This window comes from Lotus japonicus, chromosome 1 (genome assembly GCF_012489685.1).
Source record: "Lotus japonicus ecotype B-129 chromosome 1, LjGifu_v1.2".
NCBI lineage: Eukaryota > Viridiplantae > Streptophyta > Magnoliopsida > Fabales > Fabaceae > Lotus > Lotus japonicus.
In genome coordinates, this window is record NC_080041.1 from 27,479,982 (window position 1) to 27,497,575 (window position 17,594).

The 17,594-nt window shown below is 36.1% G+C and overlaps 3 protein-coding genes across 5 annotated transcripts; 1 reads left to right on the forward strand and 2 right to left on the reverse strand.

Moving 5' to 3' along the window:
• Positions 1 to 1,025: 1,025 nt before the first annotated feature.
• Positions 1,026 to 2,336, reverse strand: LOC130731752 (uncharacterized). Its single transcript, XM_057583986.1, has 3 exons — positions 2,258 to 2,336; positions 1,753 to 2,120; positions 1,026 to 1,672 (listed from the first exon to the last, which is right to left on the reverse strand). The coding sequence occupies exons 2-3, from the start codon at positions 2,113 to 2,115 to the stop codon at positions 1,169 to 1,171; spliced, it is 867 nt and encodes a 288-aa protein (XP_057439969.1). The 5' UTR covers positions 2,116 to 2,120; positions 2,258 to 2,336; the 3' UTR covers positions 1,026 to 1,168.
• Positions 2,273 to 4,060, reverse strand: LOC130731664 (protein ALP1-like). Its single transcript, XM_057583926.1, has 6 exons — positions 3,924 to 4,060; positions 3,519 to 3,717; positions 3,214 to 3,439; positions 2,673 to 3,129; positions 2,486 to 2,537; positions 2,273 to 2,332 (listed from the first exon to the last, which is right to left on the reverse strand). The coding sequence occupies exons 1-6, from the start codon at positions 4,058 to 4,060 to the stop codon at positions 2,273 to 2,275; spliced, it is 1,131 nt and encodes a 376-aa protein (XP_057439909.1).
• Positions 4,061 to 11,412: 7,352 nt separating this feature from the next.
• On the forward strand, positions 11,413 to 16,811 carry LOC130734311 (uncharacterized). 3 transcript variants are annotated; one of them, XR_009017902.1, is made up of 5 exons: positions 11,413 to 11,689; positions 11,771 to 11,839; positions 12,434 to 12,616; positions 16,422 to 16,472; positions 16,591 to 16,811. XR_009017902.1 is itself a non-coding variant. In XM_057586665.1 (4 exons), the coding sequence occupies exons 1-3, from the start codon at positions 11,501 to 11,503 to the stop codon at positions 12,608 to 12,610; spliced, it is 435 nt and encodes a 144-aa protein (XP_057442648.1). In that variant the 5' UTR covers positions 11,413 to 11,500; the 3' UTR covers positions 12,611 to 12,616; positions 16,591 to 16,811. The 3 variants fall into 3 exon arrangements, 2 of the variants coding, with proteins under 2 accessions (XP_057442648.1, XP_057442647.1); XM_057586665.1 differs by lacking the exon at positions 16,422 to 16,472; XM_057586664.1 differs by lacking the exons at positions 16,422 to 16,472; positions 16,591 to 16,811 and adding an exon at positions 15,330 to 15,985 and having other exon boundaries at positions 11,415 to 11,689.
• The last annotated feature ends 783 nt before the right edge of the window (positions 16,812 to 17,594 follow it).

Sequence of the window (17,594 nt, forward strand, 5' to 3'; positions counted from 1 at the left end):
CTCTAAAAAAAAAAATTAATTCTATTCGAATTCAAATGTAGTGATTTGGAATTCAAAAATTTATCGCAACTTTTCCAGAAATGGGTGGAATCAAATAGTTAAGTTCCGAAAAATCAAATCAACTTGGAAACGAAGTTAAAAAGTTCTTGTTTAGCAAGTTTAAAAGCAAGCGCCTGAAAGAAATCTTGAACAAAATGTATACTCAAAGTGCAGAACAAACAGAGAAGAAATGTATATACTAAACATAGCATAACACCATAATCACAGCAAATCAGAAACATAAAAGACCAGACAGAAATTTAAACTCCAAAAAAACACTCATACTTGTTATTATTGCAGCAACAATGTCTTGGATAACAACTTAAGAGACCACATGAGTGAACTGCTTTGTAAAATATAACAAAATCAATCTATTATCCAAACTTTAAGGAAACCCATAAAGCTTCAACATTAGAACTTAATTGGAAAAAAACAGTTATCATAAAGGAAACGCTCTTTTGGACTTTTCCATGACCGTGGTAGCTATAGAAGAAAATAAATCTACTTCAGCAAACCTTAGATTGTGTTTGGACGGAGGATTGTAGAAATCCAAGGGATTTTAAATTCTAGGGAATTTAATTGATTCAATTGAATTCCCTGGATTTTCAAATTCCCTTGTTTGGATAAGGTGATTAAATTCCATCAATTTTAAAATTCTTTGTTTGGGTAATGCTAGGGAATTCAATTGAATCAATTGAATTTCCTTTATCTTATTTTTTTAATCTAATTAATATTATTTGAATAATTATAATAAAAAACTTAACTTAAAATTAACCCAGAATTTTATAATCGGCCCAAACCCCCTGAATTGACTCAAAAATCTGAAATTAGTTGGATCACAAATTTCTAATACATTCATGGAGATATCATATTTCCTATTACTTTAAATTTAAAACTGTGTTTTTAACAAGTGCTAACATCAATCCAAATGAAAATTAAATAAAAGAAAGTCTCAACAGTAACAAGTGCTAACATCAATCCAAATGAAAGTTAAATAAAAAAAAGTCTCAACAGTAACAAGTGCTAACATCAATCCAAATGAAAATTAAATAAAAGAAAGTCTCAACAGTGGCATAGTGGAAAGTTGGAAACACTACAAATGGGTCCATAAACTATAGCAAATCACGAATCAGTGCATAAAAGCTAAGATGTAATCTTTCTTTCTCTCAATGGGAAGAGCTTTCAAAATCTCCAACTTATTTGGATTTTCTGAAAGCCAATCCACTGCTTTTAGCCATTGAGTGCCATTAAGGTCCGGAATGTTCTTTAGCTCATCCATCACATCATGAACCACTTCTTGGACATTTTTCACCCCTTTTCTAGTTGCTTGTACAAATTCACTCAATGACTCAGCCACTTTATTCATTGAAGTAATTATCCCATTCTTTTCTCCACTTTTTCCCTTTTTGAATTCCATTGGTTGTTTGCTTTTCCTTGTTGTAGAGCTTTGTTCATCAGCATCAATATCCACAATATAAGCTCCATCCTCATTTGCTTCTTTGCTCATGATGTCATCTGCATCCAAGGATGTCTCTGCTCCAATTCCCGTTGCTCTATCTTTAGCACACAAGTCTACAATGTCATCCCAATTAGCAATCACCTTAAATCGGAACCTCTTAGCGTCATTATGTGACTACAAAGAAAATAGACAGCATATTAATACTAACACAAACAATAATTTAATTAAATAGTAATAACATTAAAAATCATTACCTTGACATACTCATTCCATGCATCTTCATTTGTAACAGAAATCATATATTTGGTTCCATCCCAATCAAAACCACTTTGACTAAGGATGTCACTAACAATGCCATACCATGATCTCCACAGCTTGATGCGGTTTTTAACATTCTCTCCAATAAGTTGCAAATTGAAGCGTGAAGACAACATTTGAGCCGCAGTGTTATATGCCACTCCTTTCCATGCACCATCACTCTTGTTTCCCATGCTTCTTTGATCTCTAAGTATATCAGCAAGTGCACGGTCCATCTCCAAGTTCCAAGTAAAGTAAGCTCTGCTATCATCTTTCTTATCCTCATTACTAGCTTCCGTCATTTTCCTTTTTCCCCTCATCTCTCCTTCAAACATAAACAAACATTAGACAATTACTAATAACCAGAAGAAAAATAGAGCACTTGAACCTAATTGAAGTGTCCACAGCAAACAGATCAAATAACAAAAAGATGATGAATATCCTCAAGTTATAAAATATTACCCGGCAACCAACAAGTCAATATAGCAACTGTTCCAATAGCTCCTCACTGTCCAAGTCTCTGGTCCAGTTGTAACCCTGTTTGAAAATAAATAAACATGAAGAGTTTCTGAAAATAAACAGAATATACATATACAAGACAACATACTAAGCATTTAACTAATAATTGGATGAATCAAGCCACAGTTAGTTCTGATCAATCATTCAATTAATATTAATAGGATAAAAAACTTGGAAACAAGGCTCTTCCAAGTGAGCCAACACACACAACAGAACAAAGCAACTACAGAAATAAACAAGAAACAACATAAGAAATGGAAAAACAGATAACAGACACAACAAACAAGGTAGAAAGCAAAGACAACTGATAACATGTTGTCCCTAAACTAAGTTTCTCCTATGTTGATATTCAACAAACATATCCATTGCTAAAGTGTCCCGAAACGTTGTCCATGCCTCAGATACTTGAATAGTTGTGACCTCATTTGCAACATTACTTGTAATTGTTTCCCCATGTTGACTGGTTAACTCTTCATCAACAACCGATAAAAGCTCCAAGTCTTGGACCTCTAAAATTGGGTCATATTGTTGCTCATCTCTTATAAAATTGTGCAGTACGAAACAAGCGTTAATCATTCTTATTTGTGTTTTTATATCAAAAAAAGATGGAGTTCTTAATTTACTCCATCGTTTTTTCAATATCCCAAATGATCTTTCAATTACATTCCTTGCACTTGCATGACGGAGATTGAACAACTCCTTGTAGTTTTGAGGGGTGTTTTCAATCCACTCATTGAGATGATATCTAGTCCCTCGATAAGGTGCTAAAAATCCTGGGCCATTTGTATATCCTGCGTCGACCAGAAAGTATTTACCTGCGATGGTTTTTTTCCAAGAAAACAAAAATCATATAATTGTATTTAATATAGTAAAAAAAGTATCAAGGTTGAGAATATTACCATTCGGAATTTGAAGGTGATTTTGACGACGTAAAGCATCTCGCAATACTCGTGAATCTCCTGCCGAGCCTTCCCAACCAGGTAACACGTAAATAAACTTTAAATCTGGACCACAAATCCCTAACACATTCGTAGAGATGTCACCCTTTCTATTACGGTATCTAGGTTTATCTTCTGCTGCCACTGTTACTGGAATATGTGTCCCATCAAGTGCTCCAATCGAATTCTAAAAAAGTTTAAAAATCATAAATAAGTTGTAATTACTAGAAATCTCATATAATTACTCAAGCTTGTGATAAGTTTACCTGAAACCATCTCCATTTGTATGCCTCAGAGCCCTCTAGATTATTATGGTCTTGAAACTTCAAATATTCCCCACTCACTTTCATCACAGCTCGTAGGACATTGTTGAATTGCCTACTTATTGTTTCTTTGGATCTATAATAGGTAAAGTGCACTACTCTGTACTTTAGGTTGTGAGCAAGGATGTGAAAAACATTGCCACTGCTTCAATCGTTGGGACATTTCTTGTTCTTACCAACTGTCCTTTATCTTGTAAAATTCCACAAAGTTTAAAAAATGCCCTTTTACTGACTCTTAATTGTTCAATGCAATCCCTTTCAGTTCCTCTATATAGACGATTAAGGAAATTGCGTCTTTCCAATTCCCAATTTCGGGACGGTTCCTTAACAAAATGCATCTCATGATACCAAGCTACTACACCTAAAAGCATAGCAACGACACTAGCAACAATGAATGTAATTTGCTCCTGCAATTTTGCCTCTTCTTCTTCATTTCTTTTACGTTTTCGTAAAAGAACTGAAGTGTCAACTACTCTAAGATCCATTTGTTAACTATAAAAAAAACATATAATAAAACATCAATATCGCATGACACTATAAAGAAAATAGGAAGTAAGAGAAGCTAACTCAATCAGATTCAGAATCAGCTAGTTTAAACATAAAATGGATAAGATGTGATTAAAAAGGACAAGGGATGTGTACAAGCTCACTACGAAAATGTGAAGAGTTAAGTTAAAACATTCTCTAAATAATAGCGTGGAGCTTAAGAAATATGCTTAAAAATGACAACTGAATGAATTGGTATGGAACAAACTCCAATAAAAATAGAACCAATGCACAATCAATTAAATCAACAGAAGTTAAGTATACTGTTGTAATAAAAGATAATAGGCAAAGAGATTTTTTCAGCACAAAAATAAAATATAGATACCCCTGTGTAGCAAATTATTGACCTTCAGAAAAATAGATTGCAAGCAAAGTCCATAAAAAACACTCATTATGGCTTGCTCATCTTTCAAACAAACATGCTTCTAGGAATCAGAAACCTTCAACATCATTTATAAAGTGAAGTGCTCAATATTTAGGCTCAGCATAAGATGTTTACCAAGTCTATTTCTCTTTCATTAAATCAAATTTAAAAAATGTAATGATTATGATACAGACCTACCAGAAGATGCCAACAATATTTTTAAAAGAGAAAGAGAAAGCAACAAGTCCCTTATAGTTCATATTAGTTGCAGTAACTAAGAATATTATTTATCTGTTATGAAAATATATTAGACAAACCAGCAGTATGTAGAAACTGTAAAAAACACTGCAAGTCAGCGTGAAGACAAATATGATTATTTAGGAAGTGACTGAGGACTGTAGTTATATTCCGAACATGCCTAATTGCCTATTTCAATGGTATGACAAGAAGCTGCAACATAATTTTGGTAGTCATCCTTAGAAGATACAGTGAAGTTTTCAATAACTAAAATATGCAGACAGAAGAAATGCTAAATATTGAGAATTCATACCATTGATGTCATCCAGAGAGACAAATGATGGGTGTAATTGCACAACAGCTTGGATTAGTCTGGATTTCGCAAGTTCAACCACAACCTTAGCTGAAGGAAAGAAGAGAAAGACTACACTCTGTGAGTTTGATTGCTTAGTTGTGTTCATAATTTCAAACCAAACCAGAAACTACACCTAAGAGAAGCTGAAAGTGCTATATAGTATATCAATATGCAAACAAGAGGAGGGGAAAATTTAAGCATATTTCTTAAACATTTTTAGAGCACTCCTCCTACTTTTGTTCTATGCTTGAGGAATGCAATGCACCTTATTATATATATCTATCATGCTATTGCTACTTGCTATAAAATTACTCTTTCATCAAACTCCTTCTCTGCGTGTTGGGTTTTTGTCCCTTTGTTTATCCCCAAAACCATCCTAATCTAGAAATACACCTACAAAAGCAGACCATCACCATGGAAGCAGATCCAGTTTGAGCAATTCTTATGTAACTCTAATTATTGTTTTGGTAAAAAAATAGAAACTATTGTCTTCCTCACCTATGTTCATCTGCTTCTGAACCAGGCACAAAATGGAGAAAAAACATGACAAACCCAGTACACCTATGTTCAGCTGCTTCTGAACCAGGCACAAAATGGAGCAAAAAACATGACAAACCCAGTACACCTATGTTCACACCTATGTTCATCTGCTTCTGAACCAGGCACAAAATGGAGCAAAAAACATGACAAACCCAGTACTGGCATCAACAAACAAAACTCAAGACAAGAACAAAACAGATATTTCAAATCCAAAAACAAAATCAAATTCGAAAAAACAACAACAATAATGCAAAATTGGTGAAAGAATCAAGAGATTGTACCTGAATCAAGGGGGAAGAAACTCCATGAATCGGGAGAGCAAGAACGAGAGAGCGAGATGGCAGAGAGAGTGAGATCGGGAGAGCGAGATTGCAGAGAGGGTGAGATCGGGATTTGCAGAGAACGAGATTGCAGAGAACGAGATCGCGAGCGAGAGCAAGAGAGCGAGAGTGAGATCGGGAGCGAGAGCGAGAGCGAGATCGGGTGGATTTTCCAATTACTTCCTATTTTGAGGGTATTCTGATTACCCCATAATCCCTTAATTAAATTACCTCTTTTAATTACCAGTATTTTCAGAATTCCACAAATAAATATCCAAACAAGGTATTTCAATTTAAGGGATTTAAAATACCCTCTAGAATTACATTCCCCCCAAAAATCACCCCATCCAAACACAACCTTAGGGCTTACCAGATCATAAGTTAAGATTTAGGCTCCCTGAAGAACATCATTATTAAATAACAATATTCAAATGCCTTGTTTAAGGCTGTGATTGATTCCATAACCTTTTTATCTTCCACAACCTCAATTGATTGATTCATTAAAAAACTTAGTAGAAGAGAAGGGACCAAAAGGGTCGAAAATAGAAGAGAATGGACATGATGCACGCTCGACCCTCTCTCTCTCTCTCTCGTGATCTTCCCCCATATTCTCCCTTCCTCTCTCTCGAACCTTCTTTCTTCGACGACAGTAGAAGAGGTCGAAGTTCATAGCCGTGAGAAACTGAACACAGGAAGCGAGGCATCATTCTTTGATTCATCCGTATTTGTTCTTGAAATTTAAACAAAGTTTTTGGATTTAAATTTAAACAAACTTGATTTCAATAAATATTTAAAATTGATTGTATACACAATTTGGACCAATTAAAGTGGCACATGTGGAAAATAGTAAGGATGAACAAATCAATAAAATACATGTGTAATTCAAAACACAATATGACCCACTTTGTTGGATGAACTTTATATATTATTAAGATTAAGATTAATGCAGTTTAAAAACTCAATAACCTTCAAAAATATCTGTTTTGGAATTGTTGGAGTAATAAATTGAAGGGTACTAAACCCTCTCAAATTGAAGGGAGGAGCAATGCCCATATATTTTTAAGTTTGAATCATTTTATGTAACATGACAATATCAAGTGAAATATTGTATTTATCACTTTATCCATAAAAATTTAAGGGTTAATCCTCATATTAGTCTCTGTCTTTGAGTCGTCGTCTGAACTAGGTTCCTCCCCGGAAAAAATACAAAAAAGGATTCCCTCATTTGTTAAGTGTTTGGGGCAGGTCCTCACTGGAGCCCCGGACTAGGCTAATGACGCTGACGTGGATTTAAAAAAATAAAAAATAAAAACAAAATTAAATAACACATCAGAAATTTAATTTAGTTAATACAATGCAATAAAATAAAATAAACAAAAAACCTTAATGATTAACCCTTAAAAATATAATTAACAAAAACAAAATCCCCCAAATTAACCCCAAGCATCCACCGTTTGTAAGTCCAACACCAACCTTGGTTCTTCATCCATGGAATCAGCAACATCTCCTCCAAGAACAACCAATCCTTTGCCCTTGATACTTCCTATAACTCATGGTTCCTTCACCCCACTCCAACCACCCCGCAACACCAGCCAAACACCTCCTTTATCGACACCACCTCCTTCTTCTTCATCACCGCACCTAATTTCCTCTATACCCCGATCCTCCACCCCGTATGGCATGCCGCGCTGCCACTTCATTACCCTCGAATCGGAGTAGATTAAAAGAAGGGAAGGGTACTGGGATTTGGTTTTGGGGTGGTCGTTGGTTAGGGATGGATGCTCGCCGCTGCATGAGGAGAGTGTGGGTGGAAACCCATAACAAAGCTCGGGCCTTTCTCTTCTTTCCTTACAAAGATCCTTCTTTTTCATTGTTATAGGTATAGGTGGACTGGTTCGATTAGTTTTTTAGAGCTGAAGGTGGTTGGAAGATGGTTTGATTTCTGAGTTTTTGGGTTTGGATTTGAAGGCTGGGGTTGGAGCTGCGTTGGGAATTTTGTGGGCGGAGATGAGGGTACTGGGTTTGCACGCGTTGTGTTGATGTTGCCTTAAATAATGGTTCCGCCGCCACCCACCGCTGCAACCTCGTCGTCGAGATCATAAATGCCTACCCCATAAACAAACAACACTCATACTCGTAACCCCCCACCTCAAAATCTGATGATTTAGGCAAACAATACACTAACCCCTTGTGGTAGAGAACTTGGTCCTCCTCTCGCCCCTAGATTTCAGATCTGGAAACTCGTTTTCTTCCTTAGCTTTTCTCCATGGATGAAGAACCAAGCTTGGGGTTAGTTTGGGGGATTTTGTTTTTGTTAATTAAATTAGGGGTTAGTTTTGTTAAATTTTTTTTTTGTTAAATAAATTAAATTTTTTATGATGTATTATTTATTTATTTTCAAAAAATTCACGTAAACATCATTAATGTCCCCGAAGCCGAAGGATAGCTCAAGTGGTAATAGCTAGGGACATAAGGTTTGGGTGGGATGAAGGGTGAAGGGTCTAGGGTTCGAACCCTGAGGAGGACTAATTTACTAACAACTAACATTTTCCTATAAAAAAAACGTAAGCATTATTAATCTACTCAGCATGACACTTCATAATTAAATTAGGGGTTATTTTTGTTAATTATTTTTGTTTTTGTTAAATAAATTAAATTTTTTATGATGTGTTATTTATTTATTTTCAAAAAATTCACGTAAACATCATTAATGTCCCCGAAGCCGAAGGATAGCTCAAGTGGTAATAGCTAGGGACATAAGGTTTGGGTGGGATGAAGGGTGAAGGGTCTAGGGTTCGAACCCTGAGGAGGACTAATTTTCTAACAACTAACATTTTCCTATAAAAAAAACGTAAGCATTATTAATCTACTCAGCATGACACTTCATCACTCGCTGGAGCTCCAGGTTCCGGCGAGGACCTGACCCAAACAATTTACAAACAAGAGGATCCATTTCTTTATATTTTCCGGCGAGGGACCTAGTTCAGACGACGACTCAAAGATAGGGACTAATATGAGGATTAACCCAAAATTTAAAGGGTCACACATATTTAACAAATATAAATAAGCAAACTTCATGATGAAACATTAGAAAATTTTCAAAGTTTCTGATCCTATATTTTGTTAAATTCTCTGGTACAGGAATTTTTTTTATGGGTATGGTACATGAATGACATGTACGAATTACAAATTTACACCTATTAAATTTTAATTTATTCATTATTTGAGGTTACAATATGTTATAATTCTAAAAAGAACCATAACTTATTAATATTTACTAGTTAATCCTTAATCAACCCACCAATTTTTTCCTTTATGGATCTCAACGTCGAACCCCTCTTCACCTACTTCTTCAATCCCTAAAACTCTCTCTGTTCCTATTTATAAGAACCAAATAGAAAGTGTCATTGGTCCTTTTTGTAAGAACCAACTTGGAGTTTGTGAAGAATTAATTATTTTTGGACAAGAATGTCCTCGTTTAGTTGAATTATTTCTCTCTGCACTTGCTATAGCATTAATGACGCATAAAAATTAAGAATAATGGGTGGAGGGTAGCTTTGGAAAGTTGATATAAATTGAAAAAAAAATTAATGCAATTATCTAGATTAACTAAATTTCTTAAAGGTGTGAAGTAGTTGCTTGGTTCTTATATTAAAGAACAGATACAGTATTTAAAATCAAATCCATTTCACCTTTAAAAAAAAAATAACAATTCATTCATGTTGTAAAAATCCATTTCACCTCAACTCTTGCCCCCCTAATATTTGATACCCACCCTCTCTCCTTGGCATTTCTCTGTTTCCAGCACAACTCTTTTGATTTGGTTCCACCTCCAACTGTGTTAGGATTCACCCTTTTCCATTAGGGTTTTATTATCTAGACTCTTCCCCGTACTATGCTTCCGCCTTTGTGAAAAAGGTGGGAGCTTTCCGTCCACTATTGTAACCGCCGGTGTGCGCTACAATCCTTGCGACTGTTGGAGTGGCGCAGCGGAACGCTAGACTCTTCACAGTCTTACGACTCATGCGGGGTTGGGAGTTTACCATCCACACATTGCGTTAAGAGACTAAGAGTATAAGTGGTTAAGAACATCAACCACATACATTCACCACAAAACCTTAAGGCAATGAGTGAGTGAGTCCTTCCACTTATAAACTCTTTAACACTTGCTTACATATCCAATGTGAGACTATTTCCTTCATTCACACCTGCATATACTTCAACACTCCCCTTCAAGTGTGAATCCTTTTTTTATTTCACATTTTTTCATTTTCTTTTGTTTTTTTTTTGGGATTTCTTCCCTCCTTTTTCTTTCCTTTTTTTTTACTCCCCTTGAGCACTTCACTTCGTACATTCTTGTATCGTCGTTGGAACTCAACACCAACGAGGCTCACTGCCTTCTAATCTCCACAACTTTCGGGATGATTTAACGATACAAGGAGTCGTCACATCATGGTTGCATCATTGGCATCACTCGCCATCGACCTTTCACTTAGGTCGTCCCATCATTGTCACTTCATGGTTGCATCATTGGTTTCACTCGTCATTGACCTTTCACTCGGTCGTTGCACACCATCGACTTCACTTGTCGTTGACCATGGTTGGGTTGCACCATCAGGGCTCTTTCTATGTCACTAGTTCACCCTAACCTCAGCTCTGATACCACTGTTGGAGTGGCGCAGTGGAACGCTAGACTCTTCAAAGTCTTACGACTCATGGGGGTTGGGAGTTTACCATCCACACATTGGGTTAAGAGACTAAGCATAAGGGGTTAATGACATCAACCACATACATTCACCACAAAACCTTAAGGCAACCAGTGAGTGAGTCCTTCCACTTATAAACTCTTTAACTCTTGCTTACAAATCAAATGTGAGAATATTTCCTTCATTCACACTTGCATATACTTCAACAACGACCGCCGCTGTATCTCGGTTCAGAAGAAGTTTGATTGAGGGAAAGTGTGGGTGATCTGATGTGGTTGGTGGCTTTCACGGGTGTGGCATCTCGTCATGCTTAGAAGTTGTTGCATCTCCTTCATCTTCCTTTGTGCCTGTTTCTCGTTAATTCCAATTTTGACGGGTGGGATTTTGGGTTTGAATATGTGAATGATTGAAGGGGCTTTTGGTTTTGGGTGGAAGTTCTTGGGTTTGAGTGGGTTACTGGGTTCCATTATCCGGGTGAAATTGAAAAAGAAGGATGGGATTAAAAAAGAAGAAGAATGAGAAAGTGAAGTTGAGTTCCAGGTAACGAAGATGAAGAAATTTGATGATTGAAATAAAATGTGAGGTCATTTCTTAATTAACTAAATAATGTGGATCAAGGTAAAAAAAAAAAAAACTAAATAATGTGGATCATTGAGCAAATAATGAATGCACAAGTTTAAATTATAAAATATTACTATGTAGTCATCACTAATACATGTCATATTACTAATACATGTCACTAGTGTACGATACACTCATTTATGTGAGGGTACGAGAGCAAGCACCCGGCTTATTAAAAAAAAAAAAACCAAAAGAAACTGAAAAACACAATATTTACTGAATCCAGATCAGGATCAATGAGAGGAATCGGAGGGCCACTCCTATGCATCGGAGATCTCCTCGGCGACGTCGGAGAAGAGGAAGAACAACAACAACCACCAGAAGGAGGCTCCCTCCGCCGCGAAACCTCTCCTCCTCCTCCTCCTGCTTCAGATCTCAGCAACGCCCCTCCCCTTCCACTTCCTGACCTCACCAAACTCTTCCAGGTTCCACTCTTCCACATTTCTTCATTCCCCCCTATGAAAATCGTAATCTGCGTTTAACTTTGATTCCTCATGTCGTTTCAGGAAAACTATGAGCACTTGAATTCCGCACTCGCTGGCACCGACCACACTTGGCCTTCGCTCACCTTGAAGGTATTTCTTCGCTATACCTCTGAATTTGTTTTCTTCCCAATTCTCATTTTGATCCCTAAAGATATGTGGTTAGTCACTTTAGTCCCTCAACGATTAGGATCACATTTTTCTTTCTCAAAGATGAAATTGGCGATCAGTGATATTGTTTTGCAACAACAATTTAGTTATTTTCAGAGACTAAATGGATCATTTATTTGTATCTTTCAAGGACTTAAAATGTAATTTTCATTTCTGAGGGATGTGACTTACGGTTTATTGGAAATTTACCTCATTAGAGAAAATTGAAGTTACTTTAGAGTTTAGATGTAATAAATGTTATCATTTATCTAGTTATTGCGGTATTTTTGTTAGTATACTAGTATAATCTTCATGAAGTTAAAGAACAAAATTGTAATGTCAGGACATGATTATAACACAAGCATGAGTACAACTCCGGTATGACACGACGTGCTTAACATTTTGAAGTGTTTGTGCTTCCTTGGAGGGAAGGGATGGGGAAGGGAATTTTAATGTTGATTTATCTGTGTTTTCATACTTCATGTCTTTCCGTATCCAACTTATTATATTTTTCTTATTACTTTACCGTTTATGCAGTTATGCACTGCTCTAGAAACTGCAAACCAGCTGGTTCAGTGTACCAACTCAAATGTTGCATCCTTGTTGGAAAAGGTTGAGGAGCTTCAGAAAATTGTCAAGAGAGGGGATTCTGCCATAGTTGCAGCAAAGGCGGTTTATGTTACCCAAGACAACCAGAGTGGTTCCTTGAAGTGAAACTAGGTGAGTAAAAGTATACATAGTGTTTTGTTAAGAATTATAGGCAATAGGGCAAGGGTATTTGTTTCTTTTTTCCTTTTCCTTGATGGGTTTCGATAGAAAGATGTTTTTGATACATGTTAAAAAACAAGAGACTTCCAACTCTGAAAAGTATGTAAACTGGTTTTGAATATTTTGGTCCCTGTAACTTTTGTAGCCAAAATGTTTCATTGGGTCCTTTTGATTTGCAGTTCTATTATTCTTTTTTTTTTTTTTTTTGTCTTTGTATCTGTTTATTTTAAGAGCAACGGTTATACCTAGTGTTTTCTTAGAAATATAATATAAAACCATTTATGTGTTCTTTACCCGACAACTTAAGCTTTTGGGGTAGTTGGATCATGACTTGGTATCTGAGTTTTTTTGACCAAGTGGTGAGAGTTCAATCCTTTGTGCCATCATTATTTTTAATAAAAAAGTTGAATTTAGCACAACATATGTGAGCCTATGGATTGTCCATGCTTCAAGTCTAATGAGTTTGTTCTCGATGGTTGCAAGCCCTCCCTCGAGCTCCATTTCTCTTCCACAATAGTCATGTTTTTCTCCCTCCGCCGATAGGGCCACTTTGTGCACCATGCTCGTCTTATTGATGCTAGCAAAGAACACTAATAACTTGTTTATGAAAACAACTTGTTAAAATGCTTATGTAAATAAGTTGTTTCATTTTCGCTTGATATCTTGTTCTGTGACCCACCCTAACACTTTCCCCTGATCAACCTCAATACAAGTCTCTTATTTTTGTCTCTCTACCCCTAGTGAGCATGTAGTGCTTCGTTACTCTACTATGGTGCCTAAGAAGGGTATGAACTGTAAAATTCTCATGCTCTAGTTCTTCTTACTTCCTTCTTAGTGTCCTTTTCAGCTGCCTCATATTTATTTCAATTTTGCTTGTTTTTACGCAAGAAGAACAGTGTTTTATAATACTCCTTTTTAACTTCAATATTTGTTGTATACTAACACTATCATCTCACTCCCACCTTCATTCATCTTTACCCGTTGGTCTAGAGTCTCCCAATTCTCCTTGTATCTCTTTGGTTACTTTCCTAATCACTCTAACCATCTTATTTCACTTCGGCTACCTTCCGATCTTTCTAATCGTGGAGTTCTCTATTTATCTGTTGCCCCTGCACTAAAGTCTTAAAATGAATATTACACTTCATGAAATTTTTTTCTTCTTCTGAAAATAGGTAAACCATAATTTATTTTTCGCTATACCCATGCATCAATGGAACAGCTTTTGCTCATTTGACACAGTACTCAATCCATACAACGTGTAGCAGTATCATTATTGTGCCAAACTATAATTATTAATTCATTTAATCTTATTTATTAATTATTACTATTTCAGTTAAACCTTTAAGCTTAAAAAATTTCTAGCAAATCCTAACTTGACTTTCACAAGCAGTTTTATGATGATTTCTTAATTTAATGATAAAAAATATCAAGTATCTAAACTTTTAATAAAATATTTACTTTTAAGTAGTAACTTTACAGGTTTGTAAAATCAGTTTGTGAAACTTTAGACCAAAGATTTCTTCACATGGATATTGTCCATAGTTAAGATAGACTGAATATTCACAGGGCATTCAGCGACAAGCCCTGTGAGATTCATGAGCCAAAAAACCCTAGCACCGCCACCATAGAATTTCAATTGCCAACCACAAGAGCCAGTCCTTTCCCCAAGGGGGACTTCTCTCCCCTCTCAGTTATTCATTTTACAGAAGCTTGTTTCAGAATGTGGGTGATGATATTATTCTGCTATTAAGTCTTCTTGCGTCATGATTCATTTTTACAAAAACTGATCCAGGAACATATATCTAAACCCCAAAGCATTTCAGATTTTAGTTGGTATTGTGATGAGCTTAGAAGAGGTAAACTTGAGTAGGGTCTAACCCTGCCCTCAAATTCAAAATTTTGAAATGGTTACATAATTCTCCGGGGGGGGGGGGGGGAGTCAAGTAGGAAGAGATGTTACTGCCTGTAGAATTAAGTCTGTATTATATTGGAAAGGTATGACCAAGAATACACAACACAACATTCGAAGTTGTGATGTTTGTCAATGATGTAAACTAAACTTAGCTCCCTTTCATGGCCTTTACTTGCCTTACCTCCTACTGAGTGTGGGATGACATCAGTCTGGACTTTATCGAAGCTCTTCCTCAATCACAAGGAAAATAGGTGATTTTAGCTGACAAACTCAGTAAGCCACCCCATTTTGTGCCTTTGGGTCATCCTTATGCAGCTATGGAAGTAGCTCAGCCAAATCTAGACCGCATCTTCGAACTACATGATTTTTCCCTATTACAATAACTATTGACAGGGACCCTATATTTGTGAGTCAATTTTATATTGAACTCTTTAAGTTACGATTAGTGCCGATGAGTAAACTACCGCTTACCCCCTCAATTGGATGATCAACCAAAGCTTTTCAGCAAGTGTTCAGAAACTTGATTGAGCTGTATGAGTCAAGAAGAGCTTTCTTCCTGGTCTAAATGGTTGCCCTTAGCTTAATGGTTGTATGATACTAATTTGCATTCAGCTACTCAAACTATTCCTTAGGAAGTTCCCTATGGGAATCACCCCTCCCCCCATTTATTATGAGTCCTTTATTGCTACTATAGGCAGAAGTCTTCAAAAGAAGGAGAATGAGATTCAGCTTTTGAAATTTCATCTTGCACAGGAAAATAAAAGAATGACTCAGCAAACTGCCAAGAGGAGTGATAGGAGTTTTCAGGTGGGAAATTGTACATTGAAGGTGTACCATGTAATAGTTCAGTATTTCCTGGATTCAATACCAACAAGCTTGCTTCTAAATACTATAGTCTTTATCACGTTACGGGCACAGTTGGTCCGGTTGCATACAATTTGGAAGTTTGGAACTGTGACCAACCTCTGTAATTCATGACTGTTTTCTGTGTAAAGAAGCACCTCATGATCCTTCTCTTACTATGCATTGACTGGAACCTGAGCTTATACTTCACTGTAAAATTGTTAAATGTGGCATATATGATATACTAAGGTGTTACCGAAATGGAAAAATACAGCTCTTGAGCAAGCTACTTGGGATTTTCATTATGATCTCCTTAAGAAATATCCCCATTTCTACCCTTGAGGACAAGGGCACTCATCAGAGGGGCGTACCATTACAGGAATAGCTATGTCATTCCTTATGCTATGGAGTTTATTTTTTTTTATTTTTCTTTTGCATTTTCTGTTATTTGGATTCTAGCCATGTGTCTGAGTTAATCGCATTTTCATTTTGATTCTGTTAGCTACATATTGGGAAAACTTGTCCCCATTATTTGTTTATGAAAGCAGATATCACATTTTGTGTAATCTCTCTAAATCCTTTCTACACTTTTGCTCCACTTTTAATCACCAAAAATGCTCCTTTTCCATTAAGCTTCTCCCTAGTTAAACACTGCGGAGAGCTCAAGCTAATCTAGCTTGAGCTCTTTATTTAATTTTATTTCCTGTTACGTGGAAACCTTTAACCTGACGGGCCTAGGTAGGGGAAAATGGAGCAGTCGCCCCTTAAAAGAAAATTTTTCCTTAATAGAATAGGATTCAATTGTTGTTTTTTCCGTCAATATTAAAAATTTATATTGCATTTTCTAACTAGTGATGGTTAATTTTACTTAATGTGTTAAATTTTCGCCTCCATTATCCATTTTTTCTGGTTCTGCCTTTGTACCTAGCTTGAGCTCCTTCAATGTGTAATGGGATCTGACTGTACCATCTTGTACCAAGAATAAGGTCTCTCATTTTGTAGGGAAGTTCTCAATGTGACCATCACTTGTGAGTTGTGCCTCCATTTCAGTTTGTATGTAATCCTTATCTGGCAAACTTTCAATCAAAGCATCATTTAACTGAACACGAGGATTGTATTTTTGATATTTATGGAAAGCCTAACAAAGGTGCTGAAATAATGATCCTTTCAGGGAAGAGGAAAAATAGCAATTGAAGGAGCATGTAGGAGACCTTATTCTTGTTACTCAGGCTAGGGAGAAGAGAGATCAGCAAGATTACTATTTTAAAATTAAGTTAAATGGAGGCACATCACTTGTGAGTTGTGCCTCCATAATGACCATCACTTGTGAGTTGTGACCATATACATGTTACTCAGGCTTAAGCAAATTCAAAATAGCAATTAGCAAGATTACTCTTACATGTTACTTGGGATGCTGATAAACCTATTTACTCTTTACACTTTGAAACATTTAATAAAAAATGAAACAAGCACTCTTAAAATGTGTTTGGGAAACTTGATGAATGTAAGTTGAGGAAAGTGGGATGCAAGCAAGCAAGCAGGCAACATCCCAATGCTCCCAAGTCCCAAGACTCAACTTGAAAGAGCCTTTTCACCTTAATCCAAAACCGAGCAACAATGTTTGGACGTGTGGCAGAGAAGCTTCATGGTGTAACTTCTGATCAATGTGATTTTACGTTTAATGTGAATTCTAAACGTGGATCTCCACTCCAGTCACGTTTTTATCTTAAAGTTTGGGCTTTTTTTACATTGAAATATGTCAAATGAGAATAAAAATGGTAATCAAAACACATTGTCAGTTGTCATCGGATGTGGTTATTTAGTATACTAACAAAACTGACCGAAACCCACGGGAGAACCCCTGTTGGAAACTCCAATGTTGCACATGAGCATCCTAAGATACACATCAAACCCCAAAAATGCCGCAGCCCTCAAGGGCACATATATTGAAGAATATCATCCAATTAAAGGAGACAGAATGCTGTCATGGGTCCCTGGACAAATTTGAAATTCTAATAATAAAACCAAGATATTTTTATAAAATTAAGTTTCATACACATTCTCATTTAATTGAAAAAGAGAGATTTTAATATGAAGAAAATAAAAGATGTAATATATGATATAATTGAAAAAAATAAGTAAATAAAAAATGAATTACTGCAAATAAAGTGAGAG

Coding starts and splice junctions, on each gene's coding strand:
- LOC130731664 (XM_057583926.1), bottom strand. CDS start 4,060: ATGGATCTTAGAGTAGTTGACACTTCAGTTCTTTTACGAAAACGTAAA. Junction 3,440..3,518: donor ACAAATGGAGATGGTTTCAG/GTAAACTTATCA, acceptor AAACTTTTTTAG/AATTCGATTGGAGCACTTGA. Junction 2,333..2,485: donor TGGAAGAGCCTTGTTTCCAA/GTTTTTTATCCT, acceptor ATTTTCAAACAG/GGTTACAACTGGACCAGAGA.
- LOC130734311 (XM_057586665.1), top strand. CDS start 11,501: ATGAGAGGAATCGGAGGGCCACTCCTATGCATCGGAGATCTCCTCGGC. Junction 11,690..11,770: donor ACCTCACCAAACTCTTCCAG/GTTCCACTCTTC, acceptor ATGTCGTTTCAG/GAAAACTATGAGCACTTGAA. Junction 11,840..12,433: donor GGCCTTCGCTCACCTTGAAG/GTATTTCTTCGC, acceptor CCGTTTATGCAG/TTATGCACTGCTCTAGAAAC.
- LOC130731752 (XM_057583986.1), bottom strand. CDS start 2,115: ATGAGGGGAAAAAGGAAAATGACGGAAGCTAGTAATGAGGATAAGAAA. Junction 1,673..1,752: donor CATGGAATGAGTATGTCAAG/GTAATGATTTTT, acceptor TTTTCTTTGTAG/TCACATAATGACGCTAAGAG.